This window comes from Neovison vison, chromosome 11, assembly GCF_020171115.1.
Source record: "Neovison vison isolate M4711 chromosome 11, ASM_NN_V1, whole genome shotgun sequence".
Lineage (NCBI taxonomy): Eukaryota > Metazoa > Chordata > Mammalia > Carnivora > Mustelidae > Neogale > Neogale vison.
Window position 1 is genome coordinate 143,608,998 of NC_058101.1, and position 16,374 is coordinate 143,625,371.

General features: G+C 34.1%; 1 protein-coding gene across 1 annotated transcript in view; it reads left to right on the plus strand.

Annotated features, from left to right (window-relative positions):
- IQCM (IQ motif containing M) overlaps positions 1–16,374 on the plus strand; it is a 412,672-nt gene that overhangs the window by 82,290 nt on the left and 314,008 nt on the right. The window contains 2 exon segments of the mRNA XM_044224898.1: positions 6,973–7,018; positions 16,154–16,163. Of these exon segments, the coding sequence (XP_044080833.1) occupies positions 6,973–7,018; positions 16,154–16,163 (56 nt within the window).

The window sequence follows — 16,374 nt, forward strand, 5'->3', positions numbered from 1 at the left end:
GACACTCAGTTATCCTAGACTTATTTATTGAAAAGCTTCTCTTTAGCCAGTGGTCCTCTGGCCCACCTCTTTCATAATATAAATGTCTGCATATGCACAGGTCTCTTGCTGTGTTTTATTCTGTTCCACTCATCTGTCTAGTCTTAGAAGAGTATCACATGCTTCTAATTACCATCTATTTATAATAAATTTTGTTTATACTTTTTTATCTGTTTGTGTCAGCAGTTAGTATTTCAAACACAGAAAAGATATTTTCATTATATATAACTATGACTCTTTCCCATGAACAGTAATGGAATGTGTATATATCTATCTATTCTTCCTTCTTGTCTCCTTTATCCACCACCCAACTTTATCAGATATATCTTTTTCTTAGTATATAGGTAAACATGATAATGATTTCACTTATGTGTGGAATTTAAGAAACAAAAGAAATGAGCAAAAGAGAAAAAAAGAGAGAGAGAAGGAGGGGCAAAAAATAGAAACAGACCCTTAACTATAGAGAACAAACTGATGGTTACCAGAGTGGAGGTTTGTGGGGAGATGGCTTTAAATAAATGATGAGGATTAAGGAGGACACTTGTTATGATGAACACTGGGTATTGTATGGAAGTGTTGAATTACTATATTGTACACTGATAATTAATATTACACTGTATGTTAACAGTATAAGAATTTAAATAAAAACTTAAAAAAAGAGTATGCATGGTGAAGGAAAATGGTATTCATACTTTAAATATACCTATTTTTGTACAAAGTGATTTACTAATTCCAAATGAGACTTTTTCCCTTTGACTATAAAAGATGTGGAAATCAGCTACATAGGTCATTTACCAACTAACTTCTTTTCCTTCTCAAAATTTTGATTAGTTACTTATTGATCATGTCATCTAGGCTAGGATAAAATTCTTATGTCATGCTCATTTTTTATAGACATTTCTCTACTGGCTTCTAGCTTGCAGCTTTGCTTTTTATAGATATATTGTTCCTTTTGTCTGGATATTCAAAGGATTTTTTTTATTTCTGAATTCTTATAATATTTCTGAGCTATGTTTTGGTGAGCATTATGCTGTGACAATTTTTTCCCTGATATAAAGTATGTCCTTCAGTATGTTTTTAATATATTTTTATTCTATTACTTTGTTTCCTTTCTTCTTTTGCCTGTTTCCCATGTCTATCATTTTTCTTATAATCCTTTTAAACTTTCTTTTTTATATTTCATGTTCACTTTTATCAGTTCTATTTTCAGTGCTCCTTACTCTGTCTTCATTTCTCCAAATGATTTAATTTTTTTCCCTTTATTTCTTTTTGGGCTCCATCAACTCAAGCAATGATCTCTATTGTGTCTCCAAATCTTTCTTCAGCTTTTATATCCCTTTTTTGAGTATTCTTTAAATAGAAGTAATTATCTTTTTTCCTCCAAAACCTTTCTTAGGCAGTATGTTTGGTCAAAATGTTTATCTTAGTTGTGGCAATATTATTCACCTTTTTTTCCCCTCTGGAAACACTTTTCTTATGGTATTCATGTGTTATTTTTAAAAATACCCTTTCCATTTTATTTGTTTCTGCAGTATTTTATATATATTTTAAGCTAGATGATGATAATGATATTTATATATATATATTTTATGCCAGATGATGATGATAGATGATGATGATGATGGCGATGATGATGACTCACTTTGAGTGGGGTGCATTCTTTCTGGAGCAGCCATTTGTAGGAGGTTGCAGATAGGAGTGGCCAGAGCAGTGTTCTAGGTTAATGGAAAATACCTTTAATGATATGGATCTGTGGTGTGCATGAGTTCTTTTAGCCTTTGCTTTTCCCCAGCTATTTTATTTGTACCCTTTAGGACAGCTCACATTGCTGAATTTCTTTCCTTACCCCCATTTCAACTGGAGGTTGAGTACTGAAAATCTGCTTCATCTATGTATTTCCTCATTCCGTCAGTTCCACCTTCCCATCTTCTTAAGACTTGAAAGTCTTAATGTCCTGAAAATATGGTTCAGGGCACTTCTTCTGTCAGAATAAACACCTTATTTTCATTTTTCCCCCTAAAGAGGTTTGCTCCCCAAGATGTGGCTACTTATATTGGAGAACTATTCTCTGCATTAACGGAGATTGGCAACTGTGGTGTCTTTAATTTCCTCTTCTTGCACTTCCATATAATTTTCATCTGTATTTGGAGGTTCTCTCATAATGTGCTTCTGGGTTTTAGATGGCATCTGCTTTCATTAAAGGAATTTTTTTTATGTTTAATTTTTATTATTGGCTTTGGACTATTTCCAAGAGTAGAAGGGGCCAAGATTGTATTTGTTTCCACAATTTGTAAACCAGAAGATATGATATATTTTGAGGAACTCAAGCAAATACCAGCAAGGAAGCCTCCCTGAGAGAATTATAATCCATACATTAATCTTTAACACAAAATATATTATTACTGTACTTATATGTTAAATGATAGTCTAATAACTTCCTCAAAAGTTACTTATAAAATGTTAAATGTACAATGACATTTTTATAGAGTTCATTAGTTTGTTAGTGTTGCTGTAACAAGTTACCCCAACCAAATGACTTAAACCAACAGTAATTTATTGTCTCACAGTTCTGGAGGCCAGAAATCTGAAACCAAGGTATTGGTAGGGTCATGCTTCCTCTGAAGTCTTTCTTTTATTCTCCAGTTTGTGATATCCCTAGGTGCTATTTGTCCTGTGGCAGCATAGTTACCAGTCTTTGTCTCTGATTTTATATTTATGTCTTCTGTATGTCTCTGTGTTTCTCCTTTTCTTTTAAGGATATGAGTCATACTGGATTAAGGACCCACTCTACTTCAATATGACCTCATCTTAATCTAACTAATTATATCTGCAATGACCTTTGTTTCCAAAAAACAGTCATATTCTGAGATAAAGGGTTTAGAATTCAGCATATCTTTTTGGGAGACACAATTCAATGTAGAGCATAGTGGGTAGTATCTTTTGGTAGATAATAGATTAGCTTATTGTTCTAACACTATTTTTTAACAGATAAACAATGTTGTGAAACAACTGTAAAATATTCTTAAAAAACACAAATATTGTGTATTTTATGACAGTTATATTGAACCATTGAGATATATTGATTTCCTTATTTTAATACCATGTTTATATTTGTATCATTTCTAAATTGAGAAAAAGGTGTTTGAAGACCTGCCAGTGATTAATATCGTAGATGTAAATATAGTCCAATGTTACTTAGTTAGTTATCTACTCATGGGCAGATACATATGTATATAAGGCTGTAAAATATGTTGCCATGTAGGCAAGGAAATGTGGACATTGGAATGGCCCTTCTTTTTAGTTTTTGGATAAATGTGATCTGTTAAACTTTGATTTTAATAATTTGACAATTCTGATGAGGCACTTATTTCAGTTAATGGGAGGAAGAAATATTATTTGGATAAATTGCCCCTTTTGAAATAATAAAATATGTTAGCTAAATTTTGTTTTGAAAACTATATTAAAAAGTCACTGAAGAACTAAAAAGACAGTGGGAAATGTTCCAGGCCAGTTTTTCTTTGACCATCTAAAACTAGAGTGGGAAGCAGAATATTGGAATGCCAAACCTGTTTATGCCATGAAGGCATTGTTGTTGCTGCACAGTTGGGAAAAGCAAGCATGTGGATAAGGAGGACAGTGTTGAGGCTTAGAATCTGTCTCTGCTGGAGATTTTTTTTTTCAATTTATTTATTTATAGAAAAACAGCATTCATTATTTTTTCACCACACCCAGTGCTCCATGCAATCCGTGCCCTCTATAATACCCACCACCTGATACCCCAACCTCCCACCCCCCCCCGCCACTACAAACCCCTCAGATTGTTTTTCAATCTGCTGGAGATTTTTACACAAAACCTCCCCACATTAAGCTAGGGTAAGAGCAAATTAGAATGAAACCCATTCCTTTTCCATCAATTACAGGAACTGTTTTGAACTGTTTTTTTTGTTTTTCATTGTTTTGGCTTTTTAGAAGTTGCCTCATTGCTAAACAGAAAAGAAAAATATGAAAGAAAGTTTTCTGATTTGTGGCCACAGAGTCTTGCATGGAGTTATGCCTCATGTACACACAGTCTACTTTAGTGAGGGATTCTCAAGTTATGACTTAGTTTAAGTTGATTTCCAACTGGCTAGTGGTAGAAGGAAATGCAAAACCCTACTGATTAAGTGGAACTTAAATCATTTTTTTAAGGACAAAGACCTTGCCCTTAAAAATCAGTCAATGAGTCAATAATAGCTAATCACACAAGAAAACAGTAGAAAAGGTAGAAGAACCAATTGAAGAGAAAGGACAATAGCAAGAGACTCATTCATATTTTGGATTTAACAGATTCAGATATTAAAACAATTATACCAGTGGGTTTAAAAGGAATAAATGAGAAGTTGAAGATATTTGTAGAGAATAAGTAGTTATAAAAAGTGACATAAATTTGGAATAGGAAGATCAGAAATTCTAGAAAAGAGATAAACAATGACTGTATTGGCAGTGAACATATTTGGTTGGATGCAACCATAGCATGCAATAGCATGTTGGATGAAGCAGAAGAGATAGCTAGTGAACTGACAGAAATGTTAGAAGAAATTACCCAGAATTCAGTACAGAAGGACAAGTAGCAAAATACAGAAGGGAAGGCAAGAGTGATACCATGAAAATACTGTGAAGAGAGCTAATATACCTGTGTTCAGGGTCCAAGAAGGAGTGCATATCACCTCTTAGGAATATGGCAAAGGCAACAGCTAAAGGGATATAGTGGCTGAAATTATTCCAGAACTGTTGGAAGACACCAATCCTCAGATTTAAGAAGCTTAATAAATCCTAAATTGGATAGATAAAAGGAAATATACACTTTGAAAACATACCGAAGATAAAGGAAACCAAACAAAAAGCAATTATTTTAAAAAACCAGTCAGAAAGAAAAAAAGAGAAAAGGAAAAGAGAGAAACCAATTATTTCCACAGCAAGAGCAGTAAGATAATTGATTACTCAACAATGACCATGAAAACCGGAAGATAGTAGAATAATCACCTTGGTGTGCTTACAGCCATACCTGTGAGTCTAAAAGTCTATAGGCATAGTAAATATCTTTCAAGAGGTTAAATGGAGGGGTGCCTGGGTCACTCAGTGAGTTAAGCATCTGCCTTCAACTCAGGTCATTATCTTAGGGTTCTGGCATCGAGTGTCATGATCTTGCAGTCCTGAGATGGAGTCCTGGTTCGGGGACCCTGCTCAGTGGAGAGTCTGCTTCTCCTGCTCTCTCTGTGCACTCTCTCTCTCTCTCTCAAATAAATAAATAAAATATTTTTTTAAAAAAGAGGTTCAATAAGGATATAATTAAATAAACAAAAGCAGAGTGTTTATGACCAACAGAATCTCTTGAAGGAAATACTAAAGATGTGTGTAAGGACAAGAAAGATAGTGTGAAAAGGGAAATCTGAAATTCAAGGGGAAAATATAGATTTATTTATTTATTTTTTAAAGATTTTTGTTTTATTTATTTGAGAGAGAGCAAGCTAGTGAGAGAGAACTTAAGTGGAGGAGGGTAAAGGCAGAAGGAGAAGCAGGCTCCCTGCTGAGCAAGGCCACTGACATGAGGCTAGATCCCAGGACCCTGGGATCATGACCTAAACCCAAGGCAGATGCTTAACTGACTGAGCCACCTGGGTGCTGGGAAAATATAGATTTAAAAAGTCATAAATATCTATAGGAAAATAAGCTTATGATGTACAATAGCAATAATAATGTATAGTAGATCTAGAAAATATAATTAAAATATTAGTGATTATATTCTATTATCTTTAAATTAACATAAAAGTTAAAGCATTCTAGCAAATTTTGTTTAAGAAAAGGATAAAGCTTTTGTTAAGTATGCATTTTTAATATCTAGAATATCATTTTCAAAAGTATAATATTCAAAGTGATGGAGGGTTAAAAATCGTGTAATAATGAGTACTTAGCACAAATGAGGGAAGAAGAGGGAAAAAAGGAATGTGACAAAATAGGAAACAAAAATTAGGTGGAGACAAAAAAATATTACCCATTGAAAATAAATGAAAAGAGACACTCCAGTTAAAAGTCAAAGTATTTTATTATAGATTTTATTTATTTATTTATTTTGACAGAGAGAAGAGAGAGAGAGAGAGCACCCCCAAGCAGGAGAAGGGACAGAGGTAGAGGGAGAAGCAGGGTCTCTGCTGAGCAAGGATCTTGATGTAGGGTTCCATCTAGGGCCCTGGGATCATGACCTGAGCTGAGGATAAATGCTTAACTGACTGAGTCACTCAGGCATCCCAAAAGTCAAAGAATTTTAGAGCGTAGGGAAAAAAGTCAACTCTGTGTTATAAATGAGATACACGTAGAACATAGAAAATTGAAGTAAAAGGTTTGTCAGCTTTTTTTGATCTGTGTTGGTATAGTATATATATATTTCAACCCTTTTTCTTATATTATTTATAAGAATATAAAAGGTGAAGGACGTCTGGGGGCTCAGTTGGTTAAGCATCAGACTCTTGATTTTGGCTTAGGTCATGATCTTAGGGTCTCGGTATTGAGCCCAGCATTGGGCTCCTGTACTCAGTGTGGAGTCTGCCTGAGATTCTCTTTCTCCCTCTCCTGCTGTCCCTCCCTCATGCCCTCTTTCTTTAAAATGAATTAAATCTTAAAAAAAATAAAAAGTAATATTGCTATAGATATCATATAGATATCAGAAGAAGAGAGGGAAGATGTTATGACAGGAATATTGAGAATGTAGACACAATAAAAAAAATAGGGAAAATATAGGAAAAACATAAACCACCCTAACTGACTCAGTAAGCATATAAAACCTAGACTTTGAAAATCATTAAAGAAAGTGGGGGGGGGGCACTGGGTGACTTAGTAGGTAAAGTATCCAACTCTTGATTTCCAGTCAGGTCATGATCTCAAGGTTGTGAGATCGAGCACCCCCCCCCCCTTCACCTACCTTGGGCTCCAAACTCAGCACAGAGTGTGCTTGAAATTCTCTCTTTCTGCTCCTGACCAGCCTCATGCTATCTCTCTAAATAAATAGATAAAATATTTTTTGAAAAAGTAATTCTTTGTGAAAAACCTTTTTACAAAAAGAAAAAGCCAGGGCAGATGGCTTCACTGGAAATTTCTATCAAGCATTCAAAGAATAAAAACCTCTAATTTCATATTTCAGAAGATGTTAGAAGTTTATATTTCAAAATTGTAAAGGGTTTACTTTAGTCTAGGTCCACTCAGGAGACATGGAGTACACAGTGATTTAAACAAGGGACATTTGATATAAAGAGTTATTAAGCTATGATAAAAGAAATGTAAGGGAATTGTACAGTATATCCTAAGGCTGAGGGAGATCATCTTGGGATGGAAATCCTTTGAAGGCACCTCCTGACCCTACACTGGAGAAGATGTAGTTGCCGCTTGTTCGAAGGCAGAGAAGTTCACTGTGTACCTGGGTTAGAGATGGTCAAGCAGAAGCAGCCTGTGTTGCATGTAAGCCTCATGCAGGGGCAGGCACACAGGCACATGGGTGTGCATGGGCAGTGGATATGCTCCTGCGTGGCTGGGAAATCTAGAAGGCCTGGTGTCCACATCAGGAGAGGATAGATGAGCAGAGGGCATCAGGGTGCCAGTGCTGGCAGAAGGCCTGGAGTGAGATCTTCCTTTGCATGGACTGTGGAAAGTGACCCCCAGGCCAGACTGAGGCAGTGAGTTTGCCAATGGATCTATACCTCACGTATGTATCTGACCTACTAAAGAGGAAGCAGTGGATATGAGTGGAAATAAAAGGACTTTCCAATACATTGTACTAGAAAAATTAATTATCCTCATAGAAAAAGGCAAAATTGAACAATTATCTCACATCATCTTACGTGACCAAAGGGGAAGGAACATCCGAAGCATTTCGACTTGCTAGAAATCTCATCATCATTCATAAGGACATTGGGAAAAATTTATTAAGCTGACTTCTCATGTTCAGTTTTCTTATGAGTTGTATTTCAATAAAAAGTTAAGAAATGTGAGTTTTTTTCTTGGGAAGTATAGAGAACTACTCCAGGATGTTGGAGTAGGAAAGGATTTCTTAAATACTATACTGAGTCACCAAACAAATGAAAAAACTGGTAATTTTCATTTCAGTAATAACCTGAAACTGGAGACAATTAAAATGTCACCACCAGTACAATGATGAATAAGTTATGCTAAATACATCCAAAGGAAAAGTATACAGCAAGAAATTGGACAACCCGTGTCTACATGTAGCATGTAGTAGATGAGTTTTCTAAATATACTAAGCACTAAAAGCAAAACAGGAAAGCATTTTGGTAGATAAAGTACAAATAAAAAGGTAGAGCTAAGTTTTATAGCTTAATACCGTTGGCAAATTTATTTTAAAAAGACAAAGGAACATTTAGAAGAAAATTCAGGAAAGGAATTAATTCTTGGGGGAGGAAAGACACTTTGAGAAGGAAGGATTCTGAGGTGGTGGCATATATCTTGTTTCTGGTACCAAGTGGTCCACTGTTTGTTAAAAACTGTACACGTAAAAATTTCTGTGCTTTTCTCTATGTATGTTACATTTTAAAATAGTAGATTTTTAAAAGAAAAAATTCACTACATAAAGCAGTGCTGTGTACCTATTCTATTAGAGCCTTGGGAGTGGAAGTCTTAGAGTGATCAACTGGCCCAGCTCGCTCTGGATTTCCCAGGATTTGTGACTCTTGGTGCTAAATTAGAGGCCTTCTTGCACAAATTGAGTTGGCTGGTTACTGAGTTGTGCACCTAGAACATTTTACTACCAGAGAGGCCATTAAATATGAAGGATAAGTCCTGAACATTTCATCAATTATTGTAAAATTATGTTAGGAAATATAAATGTAGGAAGGCAGAGTAAACCCAGGGTTTAAAATAGGTATCTATTTTAAGTTAAGTTAAGTTAATAATCCATTGGAGAGATTTATTTGGAGTTTCTAGTTACAGCATCAAGGAAAAGGTCACTTTTTTTTAATGTTAAGACTTTTTTATTTAAAATAATGTAAACTTACAAATAGCTGAAAATGTATGCATAGTTCCCCTACCCTTCACCCAGGTTTCTCTAATGATAGCATCTTACATAAGCAATGTTAAATGAGCTAAATCAGGGAATTAACATGAATATGATATTTTTTAATTACTTTTTAAAAATTAACATATAATGTATTATTAGCTCCAGGGGTACAGGTCTGTGAATCATCAGGCTTACACACTTCCCAACTCACCATAGCATATACCCTCCCCAATGTCCATAACCCAACCACCCACTTCCTAACCCCCTACCTCTGGCAACTCTCAGTTTGTTTTGTGAGATTAAGAGTCTCTTTTGTCTCCCTCCCCATCCCATCTTGTTTCATGTTTAAAAGGTCACATTGTTAAACCATCAGTTAGCTTTCTTTCTTTTTTAAAATTATTTGAGAGAGACAGAGAAAGAGAGAAAGAGGGTGTGTTTTGAGGGGAGGGGCAGAGGGGGAAGTAGAGGGAAAGAGAGAGAGAATCTCAAGGAGATTCTGCACTGAGCACAGAGCCTGATGTGCAGTTTGATCCTCTGTCCCTGACATCATGATCTGAGCAGAAGCCAACAGTCCAAAGCTCACCTGACTGAGCCCCTCAGGTCCCGCCCCCCACTGCAACAGTTGTTTCTTATGGAGCTCCTGACCACCAGTCTTGTTCTGCCTGCTCAACCTCTCTGGATATCATGGGCAATTTATGGATTTTGGCTAAGATCTCTTACACCCTCCAGGATGGCTAAACAGTTGTACTCAAATACTCTGTATCTTGGGATATGAATGCCCTTTGAATACCCTGGGAATGTAGGACTCAGAGCCCTAACTCGTCATTTTTATTGTTGTCCTTCTTTGTGAGACAGAAACTCTTCCACCTCCTGCTAGAGCTACTCATCATCTTTAGTATTGAGTGCAAGTGTCCCATCATCACCTGTGAAGTTATCTCTAGGCTCTTCCGGTGGAAATGCTTTGTCTCTGACTGAGCCTCCACAAGGTACATCTAGTAAACACTTACCGCAAGGTGGTAGTGAGTTGTCTTTATTTAGTTTTCCCTATTAGAATTTGTGTTTCTAAAAGCCTATGTCTTGTTCGTCTTGTACCCTCAACACTTAACACGTAGCAGGGCACATAGTAAGCATTCAGTGTTTAGTTGCACCTAGTAAACATGAAATAAATACCTGCTGGGATTGTAGACGATAAAACCATGTATTGGACTGAAATACTAGGTGTAACAATGTATTTAGCCCTGAAGAAAACCACACTATATTATTATTCCTAAGGTTTATTAAGTATTGCTTGCCTGAGTGAGTGTAATGGTGGTAAATAACACTTCTGATTAAAAAAGGAAGTATAAGAAAGAGAAGTTAAAAAAAAAAGGGAGCACTGATCTGTAGGCTACTCTTACTGAATGTATGTCTTAGAACATAAACCTCTCTGTGGTAGATACTATATTGTGTGTGAGTTCTGGTAGGTAGCACAGTTATTACTCCTAATTAAGAAAAATAACTGATGTGGTTTTTCTCTCTAATACATATGGCCAAGGCTGATACAAATTTTATGGACCAGTAGACCTATTTGTGTCCCTAAATATATTTTTGACTCTATCCTAACTCTGAGGAGAACTGTTCATTACTATGTCCTAACTCATAAGGAAACCAAAGTCAGTCATTTTTCAAATTTAATATCCTGGAACAATATCCTAGTGTTCTAAAATATACTTTAAACCAATGAGAATCTCTGTTGTATTTGGATGATTGAGCTTTGAAGGAGCTCCAAATTTTCCTGTGCAGTCCGTGAGATGGGTTTATAGTTTAGATAGATGAAGGCAATAACTGTTGAAATCACAGAATATCCCTTCTTTGCTAAAGGGGGAAAAGAATAGTTTTGTCATTCCTGACTGCTTTGCAAAAGGTAAAATATTTCATTGCTTTTAAGTTGGAATTAATTTATAGCAACTATTCAAAGAATCTATTCAATTACACACCAATGAGTATGAAAATGGATTTTCTATTTTATGACCCTTCATTTTTATCAGTTTGTGCTAAGCTATGTCCCCTGGGAAAAACAGTGTATATAAGGGGTGTTTCTTCTGAGCATTTCATACATATGAATCTTTTAAACATGAGGTAGTGAAATTATGACGGCAAACTATAATTCTGTTGCTTAAAAACAAATAAAAGCCAAGGTGGTTTGACTTAAAGGTTTACTGGGGCTTAGCAGTTCTATAAAGTGCCATTTATTAATTGTCATATTAATTACTTGTACCATCAGTCCTACAAAGCAAACCTCTGTGAGAGCATTTCCTGAAGGTAGTTTTTGTTTGTTTGCTTGCTTTTTAATTTTTTCTTTCTTTCTCCTTACTGTTTGGAGTATTTCGTCTTGAATATACACACTGAGAATTTAACTTTGTCCTTGATAGCCAAAATTTTAGTATTGGTTAATTGGTTTTAAAACTGGTTAATTTATTTATAGTGATTTTTGAATCATTTTTTAGACTACAAAAAGCAGGATCTTATTCCTTAATTTGACTATTTTTTTAATTGATTTTCCTACCAGATTTACCATTCCTGTTTTACAATAAGGTAGTTTCTCTGGCAAAAGTTTTAAAAATTAGACTTAATAATTCATGACCATGTGAACTAAAGTAAATTTTGTAAGCTTATCTGACTTAAAAAATGGAAGGCTAATGCATGAAAATGAGTATAATTCAATGTTACAAAGTCTTCTTTTCCTGGGTTTCTAATATTTGTCTTAAATTCCTCTGTGGGAATATCTCCCTCATGAATCTCCCACTTAAAAAATTGGGAAAACACATAGACTTTTAAAAAGAATTCTTATGTTTTTCATGATCTTAATTGTCCCCTAATAATTTTCTTTTAATTGTATGTGAATGAAAGTGGTTTTCCACAATTAATCTGTACAGCATGAATTTTTAAAATGGTATTTATATTTTTCAATTTTTAGTGTTTCTGAAATAATACATAATTAAAAATAGATAGGATTATGTGTGATTCTAATACCACAGGTCTTTAAAAACAATTTTCATTAGAATTAATAAATTGAAGTAGAGAAAAATGAGTAAAATGGTTAAATAAAATTATGTTCATTCACTCATTACTCTTTAATTTTCTATTAAATTTTTCTGTTGTTTTGTCAGAGTTAGGTTTTTAATTATCAATGAAAATGAGACAAATATCTTCTGAAGGATACATCAAAGATGTCTAGTTGCTAAAAATCTTTTAATGTATTTTTGGTATCATTGAAATTTCCTTTGTATTGAAAGATTAGGCCTCAAAATGAAAAAAAAATGGATAAAAAGAATAATTTATTTAGGAAAACTGGGGGTCTCAATTAAGCACAAAGCATTTAAGGGAGATGATAGAGTTAGGAAATATGGTTAGAATTTAAGGAATAGAAGAGGAAAATAGTTAAACAAACAAGAATTTCCAGCAAGATCAGGAATAACAGTAAAAGAAGAGAAAACCAATGTTTTGTCTTATTTATAATGAGGAAGACAATTACTCTTTTATCTACTAATCATGGTAAATACGAGAATCAGACAAGACTATGTAGAAGTATAAACTGTGAAGTGCTCAACTTTGATTACTACTTTTAGAATAGAATATCGATAACTTGAATTGTATAATATTGCAGAAATACTGAAGTTAAAAAAAGTCTTCCATGCCAACTTAAAATACATACAAGAATACTAATTTTCCTTAACAGAAAACCACCTCGATGTAATACTTGAAAAATGATATTTAAAATTTGGTGCATTTGCTAGTAAAATAACAAGAACGTATTCCCAGAAAAACTATTCAGCCACTTAGATTTTTGAAATGGTTTGTTTTGTGACTGATTTATTCTGACGATAAAATACTTTCAAAGCATTTGGGAGGAGCTTTTAACCTTTTAGGATTATAATTTAAATTTGATTTGGTACCATAATATGAGTAATATAAATTGCTTATGTGAAGATGCTAATAGAAGGCGCATAGAATATTTATCTTTATTTTTTATTGAAATATAACTTACATTTAGTGAAATGCTCATATCTCAGAGGTCCCATTCATTAAGTTTTAAGGAATAGATATCAAGATACAGCTTTTCTATCACTCTACAGAGTTTCTGTCAGACTGTTCCTAATCAGTCTACCCCTATTCTACTCTCTGCCTCTAAAGTAAGCACTGACCTGATCTCTATTGTCATAGTTTCATTTTTGCCAATTTGGGAATTTCATATAATTCGAATCATATAACGTGTATGTTTTCTTGTCTGACATTTTTTGTTTAGCTTGTTTTTGAAATGAATCCATGTTGTTGCATGTATCAGTTCATTCTTTTTTTTAGAGGAGGGAGGGGCAGAAGGAGAAGGGAGAGAAAATCTTCAGCAGGCCCCATGCCTTGCATGGGCTGGATTTCACAACCCTGAGATCATGACCTGAGTTGAAATCAAGAATGGGCATTTAATGGACTGAGCCACCCAGGTGTCACCTCCCACCCTTTTTTTTTTTTTTTTTCTTAGCTAAGTTTAGGAGAGAGAGAGAAAATAGTTCACCCTTTTCATTACTATTGTTTGATAATACCACAGTGTAGCTATCCATTCTCCTGTTTATGGACATCTGAATTGTTTCCAGTTTTCAGCTATTATGAATAAGGCTTCCAGTAACATTTGGTGCAAGTATTTGTGTGGGCCTATGTTTTCATTTTTCTTGGATTAATATCTGGATGCAGAATTGCTGGGTTACAGAATAGATGTGTGTTTAACTATTTAACTATTTAAGGAAAATGGGTTTTACAAAGTGGTGATAACCGTTTTACATTCTCATCAGTTGTGTATTAGTGTTCTGGTTGCCCCCCCCCCCCTTCTCCAACATTTGTTGTCAGTCTTTTTCATTTAAACCATTTCAGTGGGGGTAGCTCTTTGAGGTTTCAATTTGCATTCCTCTGCCTGATGACTAATGATGGATGCTAAGCACTTTCTCACATGCATATTTTTCATTTGTATATCTTTTATAATGTGTCTGTGTTTTTTGCCTATTTTTAAAATAGAGTGACTTGTTTTTTTGTTACTGAGTTGTAAGAATCTATATATTCTGGAATTAGGTCCTTGTCATGTGTTGTGAATATTTACTCATAGTGTGTAACTTGCCTTTATTTTTTTTCTTTTTGCCTTTTCTTATGAGTAGGTTTTATTTTTGATGAAGTCCAATTTTTCATTTTCTCTTTGTGACTTGTGCTTTGTGTCTTCTTTAGAAAAAATTATTGCTAGTTCCAATGTTGTGGAGCTCTTCTATACTTTTTTCCTGGTGGCTTTGTTGTTTTATGTTTCAACCTATGATCCATTTCAAAATTAATTTTTGTATATGGCTCAAGGTAGTACCATTTGTTGAAGATATTTTTCTTTTTCCATTGAATTGCTTTAGTAACTTTGTCAAAAATCTCTGTATTTTTGTGTGTCTATTTTAGGTTTCTACTCTATTTCATTAGTCTATTTATATATTTTTTGCCAATACCACATAATCTTATTCCTGTAGCTTTATAGTAAGTCTTGAAAATATGTGGTATACGTCCTTCAATTTTATTTATTTTCAAGACTGTTTTAACTATTCTTGTTCCTTTGCTTTTCCAAACAAATTTTTTTAAAGTTATCTTGTTAATTTCCAGAAAAAGTGATTATAATTGGCTTTGTTTTGAAGCTCTACATCACTTGAGGGATATAAAACAACAACCTTAATGCTAAGTGTTCAATCCATCAGCATAATACATCTCTTTATTTATGTAAGTCTTTACTCTCTCAGCAATATTTTATATTTGTAAAATACATTTTTTATATTTATGTAAGTTTTTACATGTTATTTGTTAAATTTATTCTTAACTGATTTTTGTAATTTTCTACTATATGGAATACAACTGATTTTTAATTGATTTTGTACACTGCAACATTGCTAAATTCACTTACTACTTCTACTGGTTTTCTTTTCAATTCTCTAGAATTTTATACATACACAGTGATGTCATTATGAATAAAGATAGCTTTACTTTTTTCTTTCCAAGTTGTATGACTTATCACTGTCTTGTTTTATTGCACTAGTTAGAAACTCTAGCACAATGTTAAATAGAAGCAGTGATTACAGGCATCCTATCTTGTTTCAAATCTTAGGCAGATGGCATCAATATCTCACCATCATGTATGACATTAGCTATATTTCTTTGTAGATTCCCTTTATCAGGGTTAGGAAATTTCCCTTTTTCTTAATTTGTGGTAAATTTTTAAAAAAATCATAGATGTGTGTTGAATTTTGTAAAATGTTTTTTGTATGTATACTTTAATGATTACTGATTTTTCTCTCAGTGTTTTACTGTAGTGAATGAATTACACTAATAATTTTCACATATAAAACCAACTTTATATTCTTGGGCTATACTTAATTGATCATGATATATTATGCTTTTCAAATATTGATGGATTTGATTTGCTAATATTTTATTAAGGTTTTTTGCATCTATATTTCTCAAGGACTTTGGTGTATTTTTATTTCTTATAAAATCCTTGTCTTGTTTTGCTATCAGGATTTTAATGGCGTCATAAACTTAGTTGACTTTCTTGGCTTTCCTCTTGCTGCAGCCAGCCACCCACTGTCCTCATGCAATGTCTCTTTTGGAGACAAGTTTCTCTAGTTTCTTCTGCTCCACCTGTAAACTAAGGCTAGACCAATACACCTATGTCATGGAGGAGGTCTCTCTCAGATATCTTGCCTTACCATCAGACTCACTGGGAGCTTTTAGAAAAGAGTTAAAGTGTGGATGCAGATGCCCCGTTTGGGTTTCTAAGAATTCTGTACTAGTAATTGAGTGTGCATTTGGCCTTTAAAGGTTTATAAAAAATTTCAGCTATTTTTTTCTTGCATGCTTCTGTGATGGTTATCTCTTCTTCTCATGGTCTGTCCAGGGTGAATTGTATTCTGTCTTTTCTTGGAAGAGCTTGCCAACCTGTTCATTAGGTTGCCTTGTGACCTCAGCTCTTCTAGTGGCTCAGAATTATTGTTTTATAGACTATCTGTTTTGTTCTCATTGCTAGAGTGGAAAAGATGTGTGTGTGTGTGTGTGTGTGTGTGTGTGTGTGTGTGTTTGGCTTTCTATATGTAAAGTGAATGGTGGACTCTATGTGTCTCTTAATATATGAAATGATATTCCCTAATATCATATCTAAAAGCCCACATAATAGGTTTGATTTTCTGCCTCTCATCCTTTGACTCTGGGCTCAACTTCAGGATGTTTTCTCTCCTAGAATTAATAATAAT